The sequence below is a fragment of the Peromyscus eremicus genome, chromosome 22 (genome assembly GCF_949786415.1).
Source record: "Peromyscus eremicus chromosome 22, PerEre_H2_v1, whole genome shotgun sequence".
NCBI lineage: Eukaryota > Metazoa > Chordata > Mammalia > Rodentia > Cricetidae > Peromyscus > Peromyscus eremicus.
The window spans coordinates 24,980,311-24,996,077 of record NC_081437.1 but is presented as its reverse complement, the minus strand read 5'-3'; the positions used below and the strand labels follow the sequence as shown (position 1 = coordinate 24,996,077).

Genomic DNA, 15,767 nt, shown 5'->3' with positions numbered 1-15,767 from the left:
CTGCTCAGTTAGTTGGTGTCGAGAAAGCTAGCCTGGTGCAGGTTGCTTCAGTGCCGAGTTAGGAAAGATCACGCTCTGAAATAGCTACGCATCTGCAGTTGCTCTGGCCAGGGAAGTGTATGTCTATGTATTTCCTCCCTTGGTTGAGGCCTTTTCTAAGATGAAAGACAGGAAGAAAGCAAAGACAGTTGTCAAGTTGTCTGGGGGACTTCCCAGACACTAGCGGTACCCTCCAGTTAGACCCCTTCCTGCTAACTGTTCTAAAGGGTTAGAAATAGACACAAAGTTAGAAATTAGGCTGGGTTTGCCTATGCGTGTATAACTCAGCACTTGGGAGGCTGAGACAGGAGGATAGTGAATTTGAAGCCAACTTGAGCAAAGGAGTAAGATCCTGTCTCAGAACAATTTTTTTTTTTTTTTAAAAAGGGAATCAGAGATCAAAATGTTTGCAGAATAGCTGGCAAAACTGTGATCAGTAACAAGGCCAGGAGACCTGGGATAAAAATGGAATTCCAAACCTAACCTTGAAACCCACTTAAAGGGACGTTTTAGTATACAGAATAAATGTTTATGCAACCAAATCTGTAATGAGTTATGGCTACCTTACCCTTAATTCAAAGTATCAGTAGTGTAATATACACACTGGAAGATATTAGTATAAACATTGTTTAAGAATTGACTAAATGTCTGTGATTTGGACCATTTGTGCTCTGGAAACTGCTTGGTTTTTCTTTGTTGGTTATGCAGGAATTAGCCGTTGAAACCCTATTATGTGCTAGCATCCATGCTAGATACTGCCACATAATGTTACTGGCTCCATTTTAGTGGTGAATAAATGAAAATAGGCTGTGGTTCATTTTCATTAAATCGTAGACTTAGAAGGACCAAAGTCAGAAGGTCATGTGAGAATCTGACGCCTAGCCTCCTTCCTCTCTTTGTCCATGGTGACTTCCTATTTACTGTCTGCACATGGGAACAAGCAAGCTCAGAATTCCAGTTAACTAGAGAGTAAATTTTAGTCAGTTCAAGTCTTAAGAACTAGCAGTTTTGCGGTGGTGGCACACGCTTTTAATCCCAGCCCTCAGGAGCCAGAGGCAGGTGATCTCTGAGTTCAAGGCCAGCCTGGACTATAAATTGAGTTCCAGGACAGCCAAGGCTGTTACACAGAGAAATGTTGTCTAGAAAACAAACAGACAAAAACTAAGGGTTTTAGTGCAAAGGTAGAGTGCTTGCCTAACATGTTTGAGGTCTGAGCTGGATTCCCATAACTGGAGGGTAAAGAAAGTAAGTTTTGCTATATCAAAGAGTTACCTTTTCTTCTCATTTTAAAGAATAGTTCTCAATGACTTGTAATCCATACATTATCATCTATAATAATCTAACTTCAAAACATTAAGTATGATACTTAAAATTATTTCCCAAATCTTTTACAAGTTTATGTAGAATAATTAACTAAAGACTTTGTTTCTTTAATCCATATTAAACACCCTAAGGTTCTCATGTTATTCCAAGTGTCTGGCTGTTTCTCATTTACAATTGACGATCAATAAGGAATTTTCTCATAATCAATTTCCATTATAAAACTAAGTCTTTATTCCTATAAAAGTAAAGACATAGGTTGAGATATAAGTGTTTGAAAACATACCTAAGATTAAAAATCTGTTCTTTGGAAAGAGTTATGGCATCCAATCACATGCCAATACCAGTCTAGTTACGTAAGCATCAGACAGAGGACCAGTCAGCCAGCACTCACCTACTGGGTGACTCGATGGCAGAGCCTACTGTGAAGGGCAGGGGAGAGTAGGAAACAAGAGCGGCCTAGAGCATCAGCCCTTACACTAGCTAATGACGAATGGTTCAGAAAAGCTCTTGGGAGAAACATTCAGGAAGTAGGAAGAAAAATCATGTTGAAAATGAAAGAAGTCAGTTTGGCAGCCACCAGCTCCATGTGAACGTCAAGGACTAAAAATGTGGGCAGTGTGACTAAGGAAGTGAATTTTACGTTATATTTAATTTCAAATGGCCACATGTAGGCTAATGCTGCTGTATTGAGCAGCTCTCTAAAGTAACCAGTGTTTCCCTATGTAATAAGGAGATCTGAAAAATGAATAAGATAAAGAAGTGGATAAAATGGAGTAAGTAAAAAATACGGGATGTGTTATCTGTTTTCTCTGGCCCTTTAAAATCTCGTGTAAGTAATTTATTGTATAATGCCACTTTTCTGCTGAAGTTGTGTTTTTCTAAATATATTAATTAAAAGATATAAACAGTTGGGACTGTTAACATAATTTTAGGACTGACTATAGCAAACATTTGCTTATACCCTTCCACAGAAATTGTCAGTGTCCATTAGAGCGTCTTTTCACCCTTTATTATTACCTTATTGATTACTGAGTTTCTCTGTGCACTGTGTTTGGCAAGCAGGGTAGTGACGTGGCTGAAAGTGCACCAAGTTTACATCCTCGTTTCTGTACGTAGGCAGATGTATCATACCGCTGGCTTACAACAGACTCTCCCTCCTCAGTCAGTACCAGGTACCCGAGATAAAAGAGAATATGTCTTCTCTTCTCTTGAGTCGTATGTAGTGTGAGAAATATTAATTGATCATTTTAAATCTCTTCTATGTGATATTTAAAGTATAATTGAGCAGTCATACTGGCACAGGTTTTTAATCTTAGTACTTAGCAGGCTGAGGCAAGAAGAGAATAAGTTTGAAGCCAGCTTGGGCTATATGGCAAGTTCTGAGCTAGACTGGCCTACGTATGCAGACTTTAATCTCAAAAAGTAAAATGTCTTCAAAACATTTCTTACAGGCTTAATTTTAACAGTCATTTGTGATAGTAGTTCTTATATTTCAGTGAGTATTGCCTTTTTAATCTTTATATTGCCAAATCTGTTAAGCATCAATAGATAGATAAGATAGAATTCTGTGGTGTTACTAAAACATCAGTGATGTTTCAGTCCTTCAGTCTTGGAGAGTCTCTACGTATTTCACAAGCACTTACCTCAGAGCTTAGATTCTTGCCTGCTGATAGTAAAGGCTTGAGACAGAACTTATGTGATATTGTTTATAAAGTAATTTAACTGACAACCTGGGTCTTGTTCCTTACTAGTAATCATTGATTTTATCTTAATTTGCTTATTAAACTTCAAAAATTATAACATCAAAAATAATATAGATATGTGTTATAATTTGTCAGATGGGACCTGAGGGACTTTCCTCAGTAAATAAAGAATTCTTCAAACACTTTAAAATAGAGGGGATGAACTTTATGATATATGAATTATATCTCAACAGAGTTATAATTTAAACCATCAGCCAGCCAAAGATAATAAAAGAAAACTTGTTAAAGATCACACTGAAGGCAAAAGGCAAAGAAGCACCTCCCAGTATTTGGAATGGAGACTTAGTAAATTTGAATAACTTTCCCACTGTAGAGGAAGATTTAAGATCTTACTAGGTTGGGGTTTGTCACAGTCCTAATTTATGTCAGGAGGCAGCCATTCAAATTAGACTAACCTGTTGTCAAGTGGTATATTTTAACTGGGACGCCCCTACACACCCAAATATCTGAACTAGTCTTTGAATCAGAGCAGGCAGCATTGGGAAGGCATTTTCAATGAGGTTGTTGGTAGAAATAAGACCTGGTAACTCTCCTTTGCCCAGCGTTCAAGTGTCAGAATTTTAACTAGGTTTTTCTTTTGTTTGAAACAGTGATGACTCGTGGCACTGCCTCCAGCCCATCCTATAGATTCATATTGAATGATGGGACAATGCTTAGCGCCCACACCAAGTGTAAACTTTGCTACCCTCAAAGTCCTGACATGCAACCTTTCATCATGGGAATTCATATCATCGACAGGTACTACTTATTTGGAGAGAAATTATAAGTTAGGCATAAGAATAGTATGATGAGTATATCCATAATTAATATTAATTATCTATTAGTATATCCACAATGGGTCTAAGGGTTTTGTTACCAAATAGCTTTGTTGTTCATAAAAGGAGAGAGGAAAGGTGGGACTGAAAAATCATTTTTTAAAGGGTCAAGCAAAATGGTGCCTAAAAACTTACAGCATTCTACATAGGCACTTACAGTCTTAGAAGAGATCTCAGTGTTAATAACATTGTTATTTCATTTTCAAGGGTACTTTATTAGGACAACATTTATGGCTTTGGAGTTTAAGTTGACAGTTTGCCATAGAAACCGTACTCATTAATTAAACTCTCAACTTGAAGTCTTTCGATATTGCTTCTAATTTGTTCCCTCCCTCTAAGTGAAATTTATACTGATCCACAAAGCAAACTCATGGAATTATTCTTTTATGCTGTTATTTATTAAAAAGACCTAAATTGTAACTGCATAAAATTTAGCATTAAAAACGAAGACATTCTCCCTCACTTCATCTTTTTTCCATCTGATGTTTTGCGTATTAGAACATGGTAATGCCAGTCACAAATCTGTTGTCATGGTTACACATTTGAGTAAAGAGCTCGGGTAAAACCTGAGTTCAGTATTCTGACTTTTTCTAGTTTTGGTTGAAAATTTTCTTGTGAGTGGAATTAGCACAGTTCTTTTTTCATATTGTGATTTCTCTTTCAAAACATCTGCTATGTCTGCATATCACCCTCTTTAATTTTTGCATCAGTGGCACAGTATTTTCCTTACCCAGTCTTCCTCTTTGGAGTTGAAATACTTAAAAGCTGTAACAGGGGACTCATAAAGAAAATGCTTTCTAAATAAAGGCGTGGGAAGTTTCTCTTTCAAATGAAGTTATTATTACAATAATAATTGTTTATACTAATTTTAGAAAAGCTTATTAGTATATCTATTGCATATTTTCACAACACCAAGAAAGGTTTATTTTTCACACAACTGAATCTGTCAGTGATTTAAGTCCGTAGGTGCCGTTTCCTAGGAAATGATGCTGCCCTTCACAGTGGGAATGGCAGTTCCCTGGTTTTCCTTAATTTAGGGTGATACAGAAGCTCTCTACTTGATAGCTTGGAACATTAACGAGGCTAATGGCCTTTTTTATAATGTCAACATGAAAAAATAATAAAAACAAATTAAAACGATTGAATAATAATGTATTTTTCTTCCCTAGGGAGCACAGTGGGCTTTCTCCTCAAGATGACACTAATTCTGGAATGTCAATTCCCCGAATAAACCCCTCAGTCAATCCTGGTATCTCTCCAGCTCATGGTGTGACCCGTTCATCTACGTTGCCACCATCCAACAACAACATGGTCTCTGCCAGAGTAAACCGCCAACAGAGCTCAGACCTTAATAGCGGCAGCAGTCATAGTAATTCTAGCAACAACCAAGGGAGTTTTGGATGTTCACCTGGAAATCAGATTGTAGCCAATGTTGCCTTAAACCAGGGACAGGCAGGTTCCCAGAGCAGTAATCCCTCTTTGAACCTCAATAATTCTCCTATGGAAGGTACAGGAATTTCCCTCTCACAGTTCATGTCTCCGAGGAGACAGGCTAATTCTGGCTTGGCAACAAGGGCCAGGATGCCAAACAATTCATTTCCTCCAAATATTCCAACATTAAGCTCCCCAGTTGGCATTACTAGTGGTGCCTGTAATAATAATAACCGTTCCTATTCAAATATCCCAGTAACATCTTTACAAGGTATGAACGAAGGACCCAATAACTCTGTTGGCTTCTCTGCCGGTTCTCCAGGCCTTAGGCAGATGAGCTCACAGAATTCACCTAGCAGATTAAGTATGCAACCAGCAAAAGCTGAGTCCAAAGATAACAAGGAGATTGCATCCATTTTAAATGAAATGATCCAGTCTGACAACAGTGCTAATGATAGCAAACCTCTGGACTCAGGACTTCTGCATAACAGTGACAGACTCTCAGATGGAGACAGTAAATACTCCCAGACTAGTCACAAACTAGTACAGCTGTTGACATCAACTGCGGAACAGCAGCTCCGGCATGCCGATATAGACACGAGCTGCAAAGATGTACTGTCTTGCACCGGCACTTCCGGCTCTGCCTCCACTAACCCTTCAGGAGGTACTTGCCCCTCTTCCCACAGTTCTCTGACTGAGCGGCATAAAATCCTGCACCGGCTTTTACAGGAGGGCAGCCCCTCAGACATCACCACTTTGTCTGTGGAACCCGAGAAAAAGGACAGCGCATCGACTTCTACTGCTGTGTCAGTGCCCGGACAAGCCCCGGGGAACGCCAGCATAAAACTGGAACTGGATGCTTCAAAGAAAAAGGAGTCGAAAGACCATCAGCTCCTGCGCTACCTTCTAGACAAAGATGAGAAAGATCTAAGATCAACTCCAAACCTGAGCCTGGACGATGTGAAAGTCAAGGTGGAAAAGAAAGAGCAGATGGACCCTTGTAACACAAACCCCACCCCGATGACCAAACCTGCTCCCGAGGAGGTTAAACTGGAGTCCCAGAGCCAGGTGGGTGGTTCCTGCCTCCACAGGATGGGCAGCATTTCCTCTTTCTTCTCTGTTTTGCCTTCTCTGTTCCCACTGTAGACCAGGTCTGGATGGATTCTATTTTGTCTTCTCTTTTCGGCATTAAAGAGTTAGTTCAGAGGCTGAAACCGTGGAGTACCCTCAGACATTCCTTCTAAAATTCTAGAGCAGGGGTTCTCAACCTTCCTAACGCTGCGACCCTTTAATACAGTTCTTCATGTTGTGCTGACCCCCCCCAACCATACAATTATTTTGTTGCTACTTCATAACTGTAATTCTGTTACCGTTATGAATTGTAATGTAAGTATCTGATATGCAGGATATCTGATATGTGACAACAAAGGGGTCTTGACTCACACGTTGAGAAGCACTGCTCTAGAGGCTGTAATAGCCCTGTGGTGTTTTTAAATGATGACCTTTTCCCTTCCTTCCTCTCTTTCTACCATCTTTCTGTAGAATCAGAGTTCACATCTTAGGACCGAAAGCTCGTAAGAGGACAGGTTGATCTCTTCCTGAAATTCTTTCAGTTTACAGGGAATTACACAATAGATGAATCTGCCCATTAATTTTCACACCCGCTCCACAACATCCTAAACACAGATGTTTCTAACACTTACGAACAGGCTTCTTTTCATTCTCTTCTGTCTCGGGACATGGTATTGTCAGTCTTTTAAATTAAGCCGTTCTAGGATATATGTGTAGAGATCCCCCTACCTCTGCCTCCCAAGTGCTGGGGTTAAAGGCTTGTGCCACCACACCTGGCATCTTAGGACATTTTTAAAATATACCATTCCTTGTCCCTTCCTCCCAACCTCATATATTAAATCCCGTTCTGGGACAGAATCTAGGACTGCATGCATTTTAAAAGAAGTTCTCCAAAGGACTCTAGGTAACAGCTAATTTGGGGAACCTCTGATATGTATGAAATAAGAGAGAAATATGAGGACATAGGTAAGGGCGACCTGGTTAAGGCATTTTCTAAGGCTGCTTCTGCTGTGTTTTGCTTCTGAGCATCCTCAGCAGAGGACAGGAACTTAGAGATTCTAGGTAGCGGGTCACTGCCTTGACACAGCATGTCCCGAGACAGAAGAGAATGAAAAGAAGCCTGTTCGTAAGTGTTAGAAACATCTGTGTTTAGGATGTTGTGGAGCGGGTGTGAAAATTAATGGGCAGATTCATCTATTGTGTAATTCCCTGTAAACTGAAAGAATTTCAGGAAGAGATCAACCTGTCCTCTTACGAGCTTTCATGTTATGTAGAGGTAGCTAACCCTTCACAACTGAAGGACACTACATTCACAGTGCAGTTTATTAAGACTCTCCACTGGGAGCCAAGAATCATACTTAGTATGCCCAGGCCCTTGAATTTCTTGAAGCAGCTTGGTTTTCTGCCCTGTCTCTTAGAGAATCTCTCTTCCTCAACACATTCTACTCCTGGGAAGGTCCTTCAGTTTCCTGAGCTAAGCCATGTTCCTCTCCCTATTTTGACTGTTTCTTTACATGTGTGCTCTTTGAAGATAAGGCTGGGTCTCATGTTTTAGTTACAATAAAACTAACATTTTTTAAGCAGAAAAATAGCTTTAAATATTAAGTATATTAAATATCAGGCATTAAAATTAAATTTAAAAATATCTTTACAAAATAATGTCACAGCATATCAGATAATGCTGGTACTTCTGTCTTGGTGCCCATATGCACACATTTCTCCTGAGTTTATGTGTAGAAGTGGAATTGCACATCCTAAATTATACATAAACTCATTGTTAGTGGGTATGTGGTTTTCCTAATGTACGAGAATTCCTTGTACTTGTTCTGTATCCTTGGTGATGCTTGGTATCATCAGTCTTTTAAACTAAGCCATTCTAGGATATATGTGTAGTAGCTCATGGTCGTACTTTACATTCTCTGATAAATACCCCTTGATCATTTGGATATTTTCTTTTGTGAATTGCCTAGTCTAGTCATACCCTTTTTTAATGTGCTTTCCTCTGTCTGTGGACCTTTTTTATAAGTGTTCCTCATGTTTTTAAAGGATGGTCCTCCATTGGTTATGTATTTGCAGATGTCCTTTCCCTGCTGTGCCTTGTATTTTCATTAATGGGTAGGTGGGGCTTTTGTTACTATTATTTTGTTTTGTCTTGGTTTTTATGACATAAAATCTTTATTTTAATATAGTTGAGTTTGTCCGTTTTTCCCTTATGGCTAATATTTCTTGTACATGTATAATAAAAGACATGCTTAAAACTATTCATAAAGCATTACTTTTATTAGTCAAAAACTGGAAATAGCTCAAAACTCCATCACAGAAGAATGGATAATTATATTGTGATATGTTCATACAAAGGGATATTATTCAGCAGTAAAAATTAAGGAATTACTGCTGCATGTGACAGCATGTGAAATATAAAAGACTCAGGCTTTTAAAACACATACATGTAATTCTACTTATATAATCTAAGAGGAAAAATTTAATTCAATTAAATAATGAAACTGAAACAGGGTAAACATTTTATGCTAATGAATTATCTCACAGTACTCACAGTATAATACTACTCTGAAATAAAGGCCAACTTTCTTTTAAATATATCCTCAGACAGAGACTCTCGATTCTGTTAAATTCTTGGGTTTTCTGAGATCTTTGAAGTTCACACACTTTTTAAATTTTTTTCTACAAGCTTCTTGTTATATTTTAAAAAGATGTAATTGTATAAATTTAAAGTATTACAGAATTTTGGAAACTTGGACAGAAAAACAAAACACTGCAGTGCATCACAGCATAACCATCTTCATATCTTTCCAGCCCAGTTTTTCCCTAATAGTCACACTTTTACCAAGCTATATTAAATAAACAATTTGTTACATTCTACATTCTGTTTATATTAATATTATTTCATAGTCTAAATTTTCCCCAGTGGAATAGATAGATCATGTGATTTCTTTTTATTACTGTGTTTTTTGTTTTTTGGCTTTTTTTTTTTTTTTTGAGACAGGGTTTCTCTGTGTAGTCCTGGCTGTCCTGGAACTCACTGTGTAGACTAGGCTGGCCTCGAACTCAGAGATCCACCTGCCTCTGCCTCCAGAGTGCTGGGATTGAAGGCGTACTCCACCGCACCAGGCCAGATCATGTGATTTCTATAAAGCTCCGCTCCTCTGTCTTCTTAGTTCAGCCTCTGTCACATTTGATTTCTAGGACTGAAGAAAACACCTTTCTTCTCCACCTATGGATGAACACATGAAACTCGTCCCTGGTAACCTTTGTTTCTCTTCTCAGTTTGCAGCTGACCTTGAGCAGTTTGATCAGTTACTGCCCACACTGGAGAAGGCCACACAGTTGCCCAGCTTGTGTGAGACAGACAGGATGGATGGTGCGGTCACTGGTGTCAACATCAAGTCAGAGATGCTGCCAGCTTCCCTTCAGCCCACCACCGCCAGATCTGCTCCCAGGCTGAACAGTATGTGCCGGGGTGACAGCTCGTTTTAAGTGTTGGGTGGAACTGTGGGGTAGCGCCTGGTCTTGCTCCATGATTTCAGAATCCTTTTGTCTGTTAAGAATGAAACATCTTTTCCTTATGCCACTCTACACATTAAACAGTTATCTTTAGACATAAGGACTTAACTCATCATTCAATTCCGTTTAGACTGGTTCTGATGTGTCCCAGAGTAGCCTCAAATTCACTTTGTAGGGGAGGATGACCTTGAACTCCAAACCCTCCTGCCTTCATCTCTCAAGTACTAGGAGTATAGCATGCACTGATCTTGTTTATTTCTAATGTAGTAAAACCCCTATCTTTTTGTAATTTATGTTATAATGATTAGTTGATGGTAAGGAGAGTGATTTTTATCTGGAGCATCCAATAATAATAATAATAATAATAATAATAATAATAATAATACTCAGAAATACAGGATGGGGTCAGATCATATTTTTCAAATATAAGTCTCTGTGTCATAATTTGGGGGCTGGTGGTCCAAAAAAAAAAAAACTGCTGCTATCTACAGTTCCTGATGAAATTTTACTTGTCTATTAAAGTTTCCAGCTGGTCTTGAATTAGAGAAACCAATTCATATTTCTTTAACCATCATTTCCCAAACTTTCTAGATCACAGAAGTGCTTTTCTTAAGTAATACACTTTACCCCACGGAATGAGTTTTCCATGGACTCTTATGTAGGAGACCGTGGTGTTAAAATGTGTCACGGCTATTCTAACACAGGTTAGCGTTCTCCTAGTTAAAATAGACCGGTTGATAGTCTGTCACTGCTGTTCTAACCCAGGTTAGCATTCTCTAGTTAAAATAGACTTGTTGATGGTCTAGTACTTGAACTTCATGAAATTGGGACTGTCACTCTTTTTTCACATATCAGATTTCAAAATTGGAAAAATCATTGATTATAATTACACCATGACCTTGAAACTAAAGGACACTAATCAGTCAACTTGTTGACTGTGTCTGGGTTCTTACCTCAGTCCTGTCCATCTTCCAAGGGTCTCCAGTTTGGATCTTCATTTACTTTGTTCTTACTGGAGCTTTTAGGGATCAGGACCCAATTCCTGGAAATTGACCAAGATTCCAAGCAGCTGCCAAGAAGATTCTGAGTCGTCTCACTGACAGGTTTGGAAGCAAGATTTCAGTTGGCTAGAGCACTAGAGGAGGAGTCGGGAGCCTAGATTTAAGCTTCACATTCTCCATTTATTAACAAAGAAATGAATTTTCTGAGTCTTACTCTCTTAATTTACAAAGTAGAATTGAGACTACCAAGCCAGGCCCTCTACTTCATGCCTTTAATTCTAGCAATTGGGGGTACAGATTAGGAATTTAAGGTCATCCTCACTTGCCTGGTTGGGTGGAGACCATCTTGGGTTACGTGAGACCCTGACTCAAAAGAAAAAAAAAATGATCAAAAGTTTCTTCTAATTGAAACAGAAAGCCTCCAGAGGCTGGCCCATCTGGGATACAGTAAAATGAAGGACTGAAAGAAATAAAATAAAAATCTATGTACTGATTGATTAGGATTCCTGTCCCCTTCCCTATCAAGTGTGAGAGAATGGAGGAGTTTTCTCAGGAGACATGAATGCCCAGGAAGAAGACATAGGATATGGATATATAAAAGAAGACCCTTTTACCATCTGACCAATGTCAGCAAAGGCTGCTAGAACTGAGAGGCCTTGCGCTGAACCTGCCCAGTGAACAGTAAAGGAGCACTGGCTGAGAAGTTACAGCCAGGGATCGTCGGGGCTTTGATAAAGGTCTCCAGCTAAATGAAAGCACAACAGCCTGGTGTGGTGGCTCACGCCTTTAATCCCAGCACTCAGGAGGCAGAGGAGGCAGATCTCTGAGTTTGAGGCCACCCTGGGCTACAGAGCAAGTTCCAAGACAGCCCGGGCTACACAGAGAAACCCTGTCTTGAAAAACCAAAAGGAAAACAAAAGAGGAAGAGGAGGAGGAAGCAAAGAAAGGAAGAAATCAGAAGAAACAAAATGTGCAATAAGAGCGTACAATGAGTGCATCAGTGCATGAACTAGAACAGCTGGGAAGATAAAGATAACTGTCATGGGAAGGAGAAAAACAACAAGAAATGGCTCTTGGAAATGATATGTACAAATTAACAACTTAGAAGGCAGAGGCAGGAAGATCACCACAAGTTCAAGGCCAGTCTGGCATGTAGTGAGTCCAGGCCAGCAGGATGGCCATGGCACAGCTGGACTCTGCTGTGAGTCCTCTCTGCTCCTGCTGCACAGGGTGCTGCTGATAGACACTGAGGCCCACTCCTACTTGTCCCCTTCTTTGCAATGCTGGGACCCACCACTGTCCCCTGAGTGCTTTGGGACCTGGTGAGATTCTCCCTGGCTCCAGAGTCTCCTTACCTCGTTTGTCTACCCAGGAGAGCCACTGCCCAGGCCACCAGGGGTGTCTCTCCCAAGTATGTCAGAAATTGGGGAAAACAAAGTACTGAGTCCATGCTGGAGGGGCCTGGGCACTCTGCCCACCAGTCTTGGCTCTTTCAGACCTCACTCAGAACAATAGGCTACCCTAATGGATGGAGGGAGATGTGAGAATCCAGAGTCTGAGTAAGGATCACTTATTGCAACTATGCCATGGTCCATCCTTTCCATACTAGTGCTTTTTTTTTTTTTTTTTTTTTTTAGTTTCTTTCAGTATTAGATGGGCTTGTTCTCTCTTTGCTGCTGTTGACTTGCTTGAGTAGTGAATCTTCACTGTCTCTCAGTATATACTGGAAGACTTAGAATTTGAACATTCTGGTAGCTAGCATGTTTCTTTAGCTAAAGAAGCCTCTTTTCCTGGCAGTGAACATAGATTCTGATTGTAGAGGCCTCATTTCTCAGTTGCTAAGAGGGAAAGAGATCAGCAATCGGGGAAACTCCTCGTGGCAGCCTTGGCACCCACTTTGGGAGACTCCCTGGGCTGAACTTGTACCATGAGTCACAGACTCGACATTTTAATCCATGGCACATTCCAAAGTCAGCTGCATCAGAGCAGAGGTCTGGTGCAGCTGTTCATTGTCCTTTAATTGTCCCAGCAATAGCCCATGGCCTGTTCCTGAGCTGTTCTAGTGCTCTTCTGAGAAAACCCATTTAGGAGAACCTTCCCCCCCCCCTCGGTCTCGCTTTAGCTGAGTTACAGCATCAGTTTGTTTCCATTTGCGCTTTCGCCTTCAGACTTCAGAATTCTGCTAATACTTCTTTCTTCCTTTTACTATGGATTGCTTCTCTTTTCTTTTTCTTATTTCACTGATTTTGGTGTTGTTCTTTTGGTTGTCTGTTTGGGGCTTTTGCTGTTGTTGTTTTGAGATGGGTTCTTGCAAAGTAGTCCAGGTTGGCCTCATGTTCTCAGTCCTACGGTATCCTTTTGAACTGTCTCCAGATCCTGTCTTCGAGAGTCAGTTGAATGTTTGATAATTTGTAAAGCTGTTTTTAACCAAGCTCGTTGATCAAAGAAGTAATACCGAGGCTGAAGAGGTGGCTTAGTTGGGACTGTGTTTGCCATGCAAGCATAGGACCAGGGTCAATCCCCAGCACCCACATAAAAATAAGAAGCTTGACATGACAGCACATGCCTACAGTCCTAGCCAGAGACAGGAGGTTCCCTGGAGCATGCTGGCCAAATCAGCAAGCTCCAAGTTCAGCAGGAGCCTCTGGGAGCCTCTGCGTTTTAGATCTCTGGTCATGAGGGAAGCTCTTCATCCTTTCTCCATCAGTTCATGGCCTTGTTGATGTGTCTGCTATAACCTGTGGCACAACCTTACTCCAGGTCAGAGTGAAATGAGTACACATAGTGGGTAACTGGGCATCTCAGCCAAAGGCACTCTTCCTGGGATGTGCCATCTCCTTCACTGAGCAGGCCTGTTTGAGTTCCCTTAGTCTAACTTGTGTGGTGTCGGGGTTAATGAATGCTCATTAGCTATTCTCATTGAAAGGTCAACTGCAGATAACCAGTAAAGTTAGATGTCACTGGCCACATCCCAGTGACACTTCGGCATTTAAAGAAGTTTTCATTTGTGATGAAGAGGAAAGAGGCAATGAACGTGACTCTAAAAGCACAGTGGGACAGAAATGCTGGCTGTCATCTAAACTTTAATATGCGAATATTAAACTGGGTGCTGCTGAGAGACAGTTTACCCCGGCTGGACGGCGAACATGCTCTTCCTTCCTGTGCAGTGTGGGAATTACACTTTCAACACTGGACGGTGCAGTAGCCTTACAAATCCAGCCAGCTGTTGGGGGGTGTCACTCCCTCAGGAGTGGAACTAAGCCTAGGAATGCCATGTTTTACTATTTTCAATAGGATCTTTTCAAAGAACAACTTGCCATCCTGTCCATGGTTATTAATGCTTTCAGTAGGATCAGGGGTTTGCCCAGATCTTAAATTTGTAATTAAGTTTTGCAGTATTAAAGGAAGTGAGTAAATAAGGTGGAGAGTACATGCGAGTAATAGTAAATGGGGATTGAGCTCAGCTGGCAGAGTGCTTGTATAGCACTGGGTTCTGTCTCTAGCACCACATAAACTGATCATGGTGGTACCATGCTTGCAATCCCCAGGCAGCTAGAGGCAGGAGGATCACATATACAAGGTAAAGATGGGTCAGCCTTGATCTTGATAATAAGTGCCTTTTCCTGCTGAGCCATACTGCTGTGCAGTAACACTTGTTTTTTCAAAATTATAATCAAGTTTACCAATAAAGAGCCTTTTTAAAAGACTTGTAGACTGGTTAAATAGTTCCAAGGGAATTCCAGAAGTATCTGAGTGAACAAATGTGCTCCTCCTATAGATGTTTTTACATTCCCTCAATATATACATTCCTTGGTGATTATTTTTAAATCCTATTAACTTGTAGATCATTAAAATATATAACCATAAAATAATAAGTTCCACATGGAATAAGGTTTTAGTACTTAAGATTCATTTAAGATTCTTCTTTTAGAGGTTACATACAGTGTGGTTTTTAAATTTATTTTAGTAATTAAAATGTTCACATACTTATAAATGTAAAACAATACCAATATTAACTTTTTATTTTAGAAGTAATGTCATATCTTTAATATGTGCAGACTTTTCTTTATCTTCTGTATCTATACTCTTAAGTGTATGTGTATATACACACACACACACACACACACACACACACACATACACACACACACACACACACACACACACACACACACACACACACAGCAGGAGGATAACCAGTTAAAAGCCAGCCTGGGCTACATATTGAGAAAAAGGTATCATACTGTGCACATTGACTGTTTTGTATTTTAATCTTTTCCTTGGATGGCATGCTTTTCATAACTCACACATTCTTGTATCTACATGAGGATTAGGGTTACTTAGAGTTGACTGGTGACTGGTATCTCCTACTGTTACAGAGAACTGTAATGAGCAACCTTTATAGAGGTGATTATCACTTATATGGGCATATCTGAAGTATAAAGTCTAAATATAAATGTCTGGATCAAAGGATAGATACATAGGTAGTACTAAATGGCCCTTCTCACAAATTATACCACCGATGTTCCTATTTCTGTGTATCTCTCTCAGTACTTTGAATTATGCATTTTCTTATCTTTCTAAATACTCTTTTTTTCCACAATGTAATTTCAAACTGTATTTCTTTTACTCTTAGTTAAGTTGACCATTTTCAATGATCTTAGGCAATCTCCTCATAGTCTCTGACCATTTATCTACCTGGTTAGTGTGCTCTAATTTATGGACGTTTTTATTTACTGAAGAAATCGATCCTTTCTCTACTAACTGTTTAAAAGACAACAGTGAAACTCTAACTGCCGTGC

At 39.9% G+C, this 15,767-nt stretch overlaps 1 protein-coding gene across 3 annotated transcripts in view; it reads left to right on the top strand.

Moving 5' to 3' along the window:
• Window positions 1-15,767, top strand: part of Ncoa1 (nuclear receptor coactivator 1) — a 200,938-nt gene that overhangs the window by 148,833 nt on the left and 36,338 nt on the right. For all 3 annotated transcript variants that reach the window (XM_059248683.1, XM_059248684.1, XM_059248682.1), the window contains exons 12-14: window positions 3,716-3,863; window positions 5,110-6,439; window positions 9,728-9,908. In XM_059248683.1, coding sequence (XP_059104666.1) covers window positions 3,716-3,863; window positions 5,110-6,439; window positions 9,728-9,908 — 1,659 coding nt within the window. The remainder of the gene's footprint in view (window positions 1-3,715; window positions 3,864-5,109; window positions 6,440-9,727; window positions 9,909-15,767) is intronic.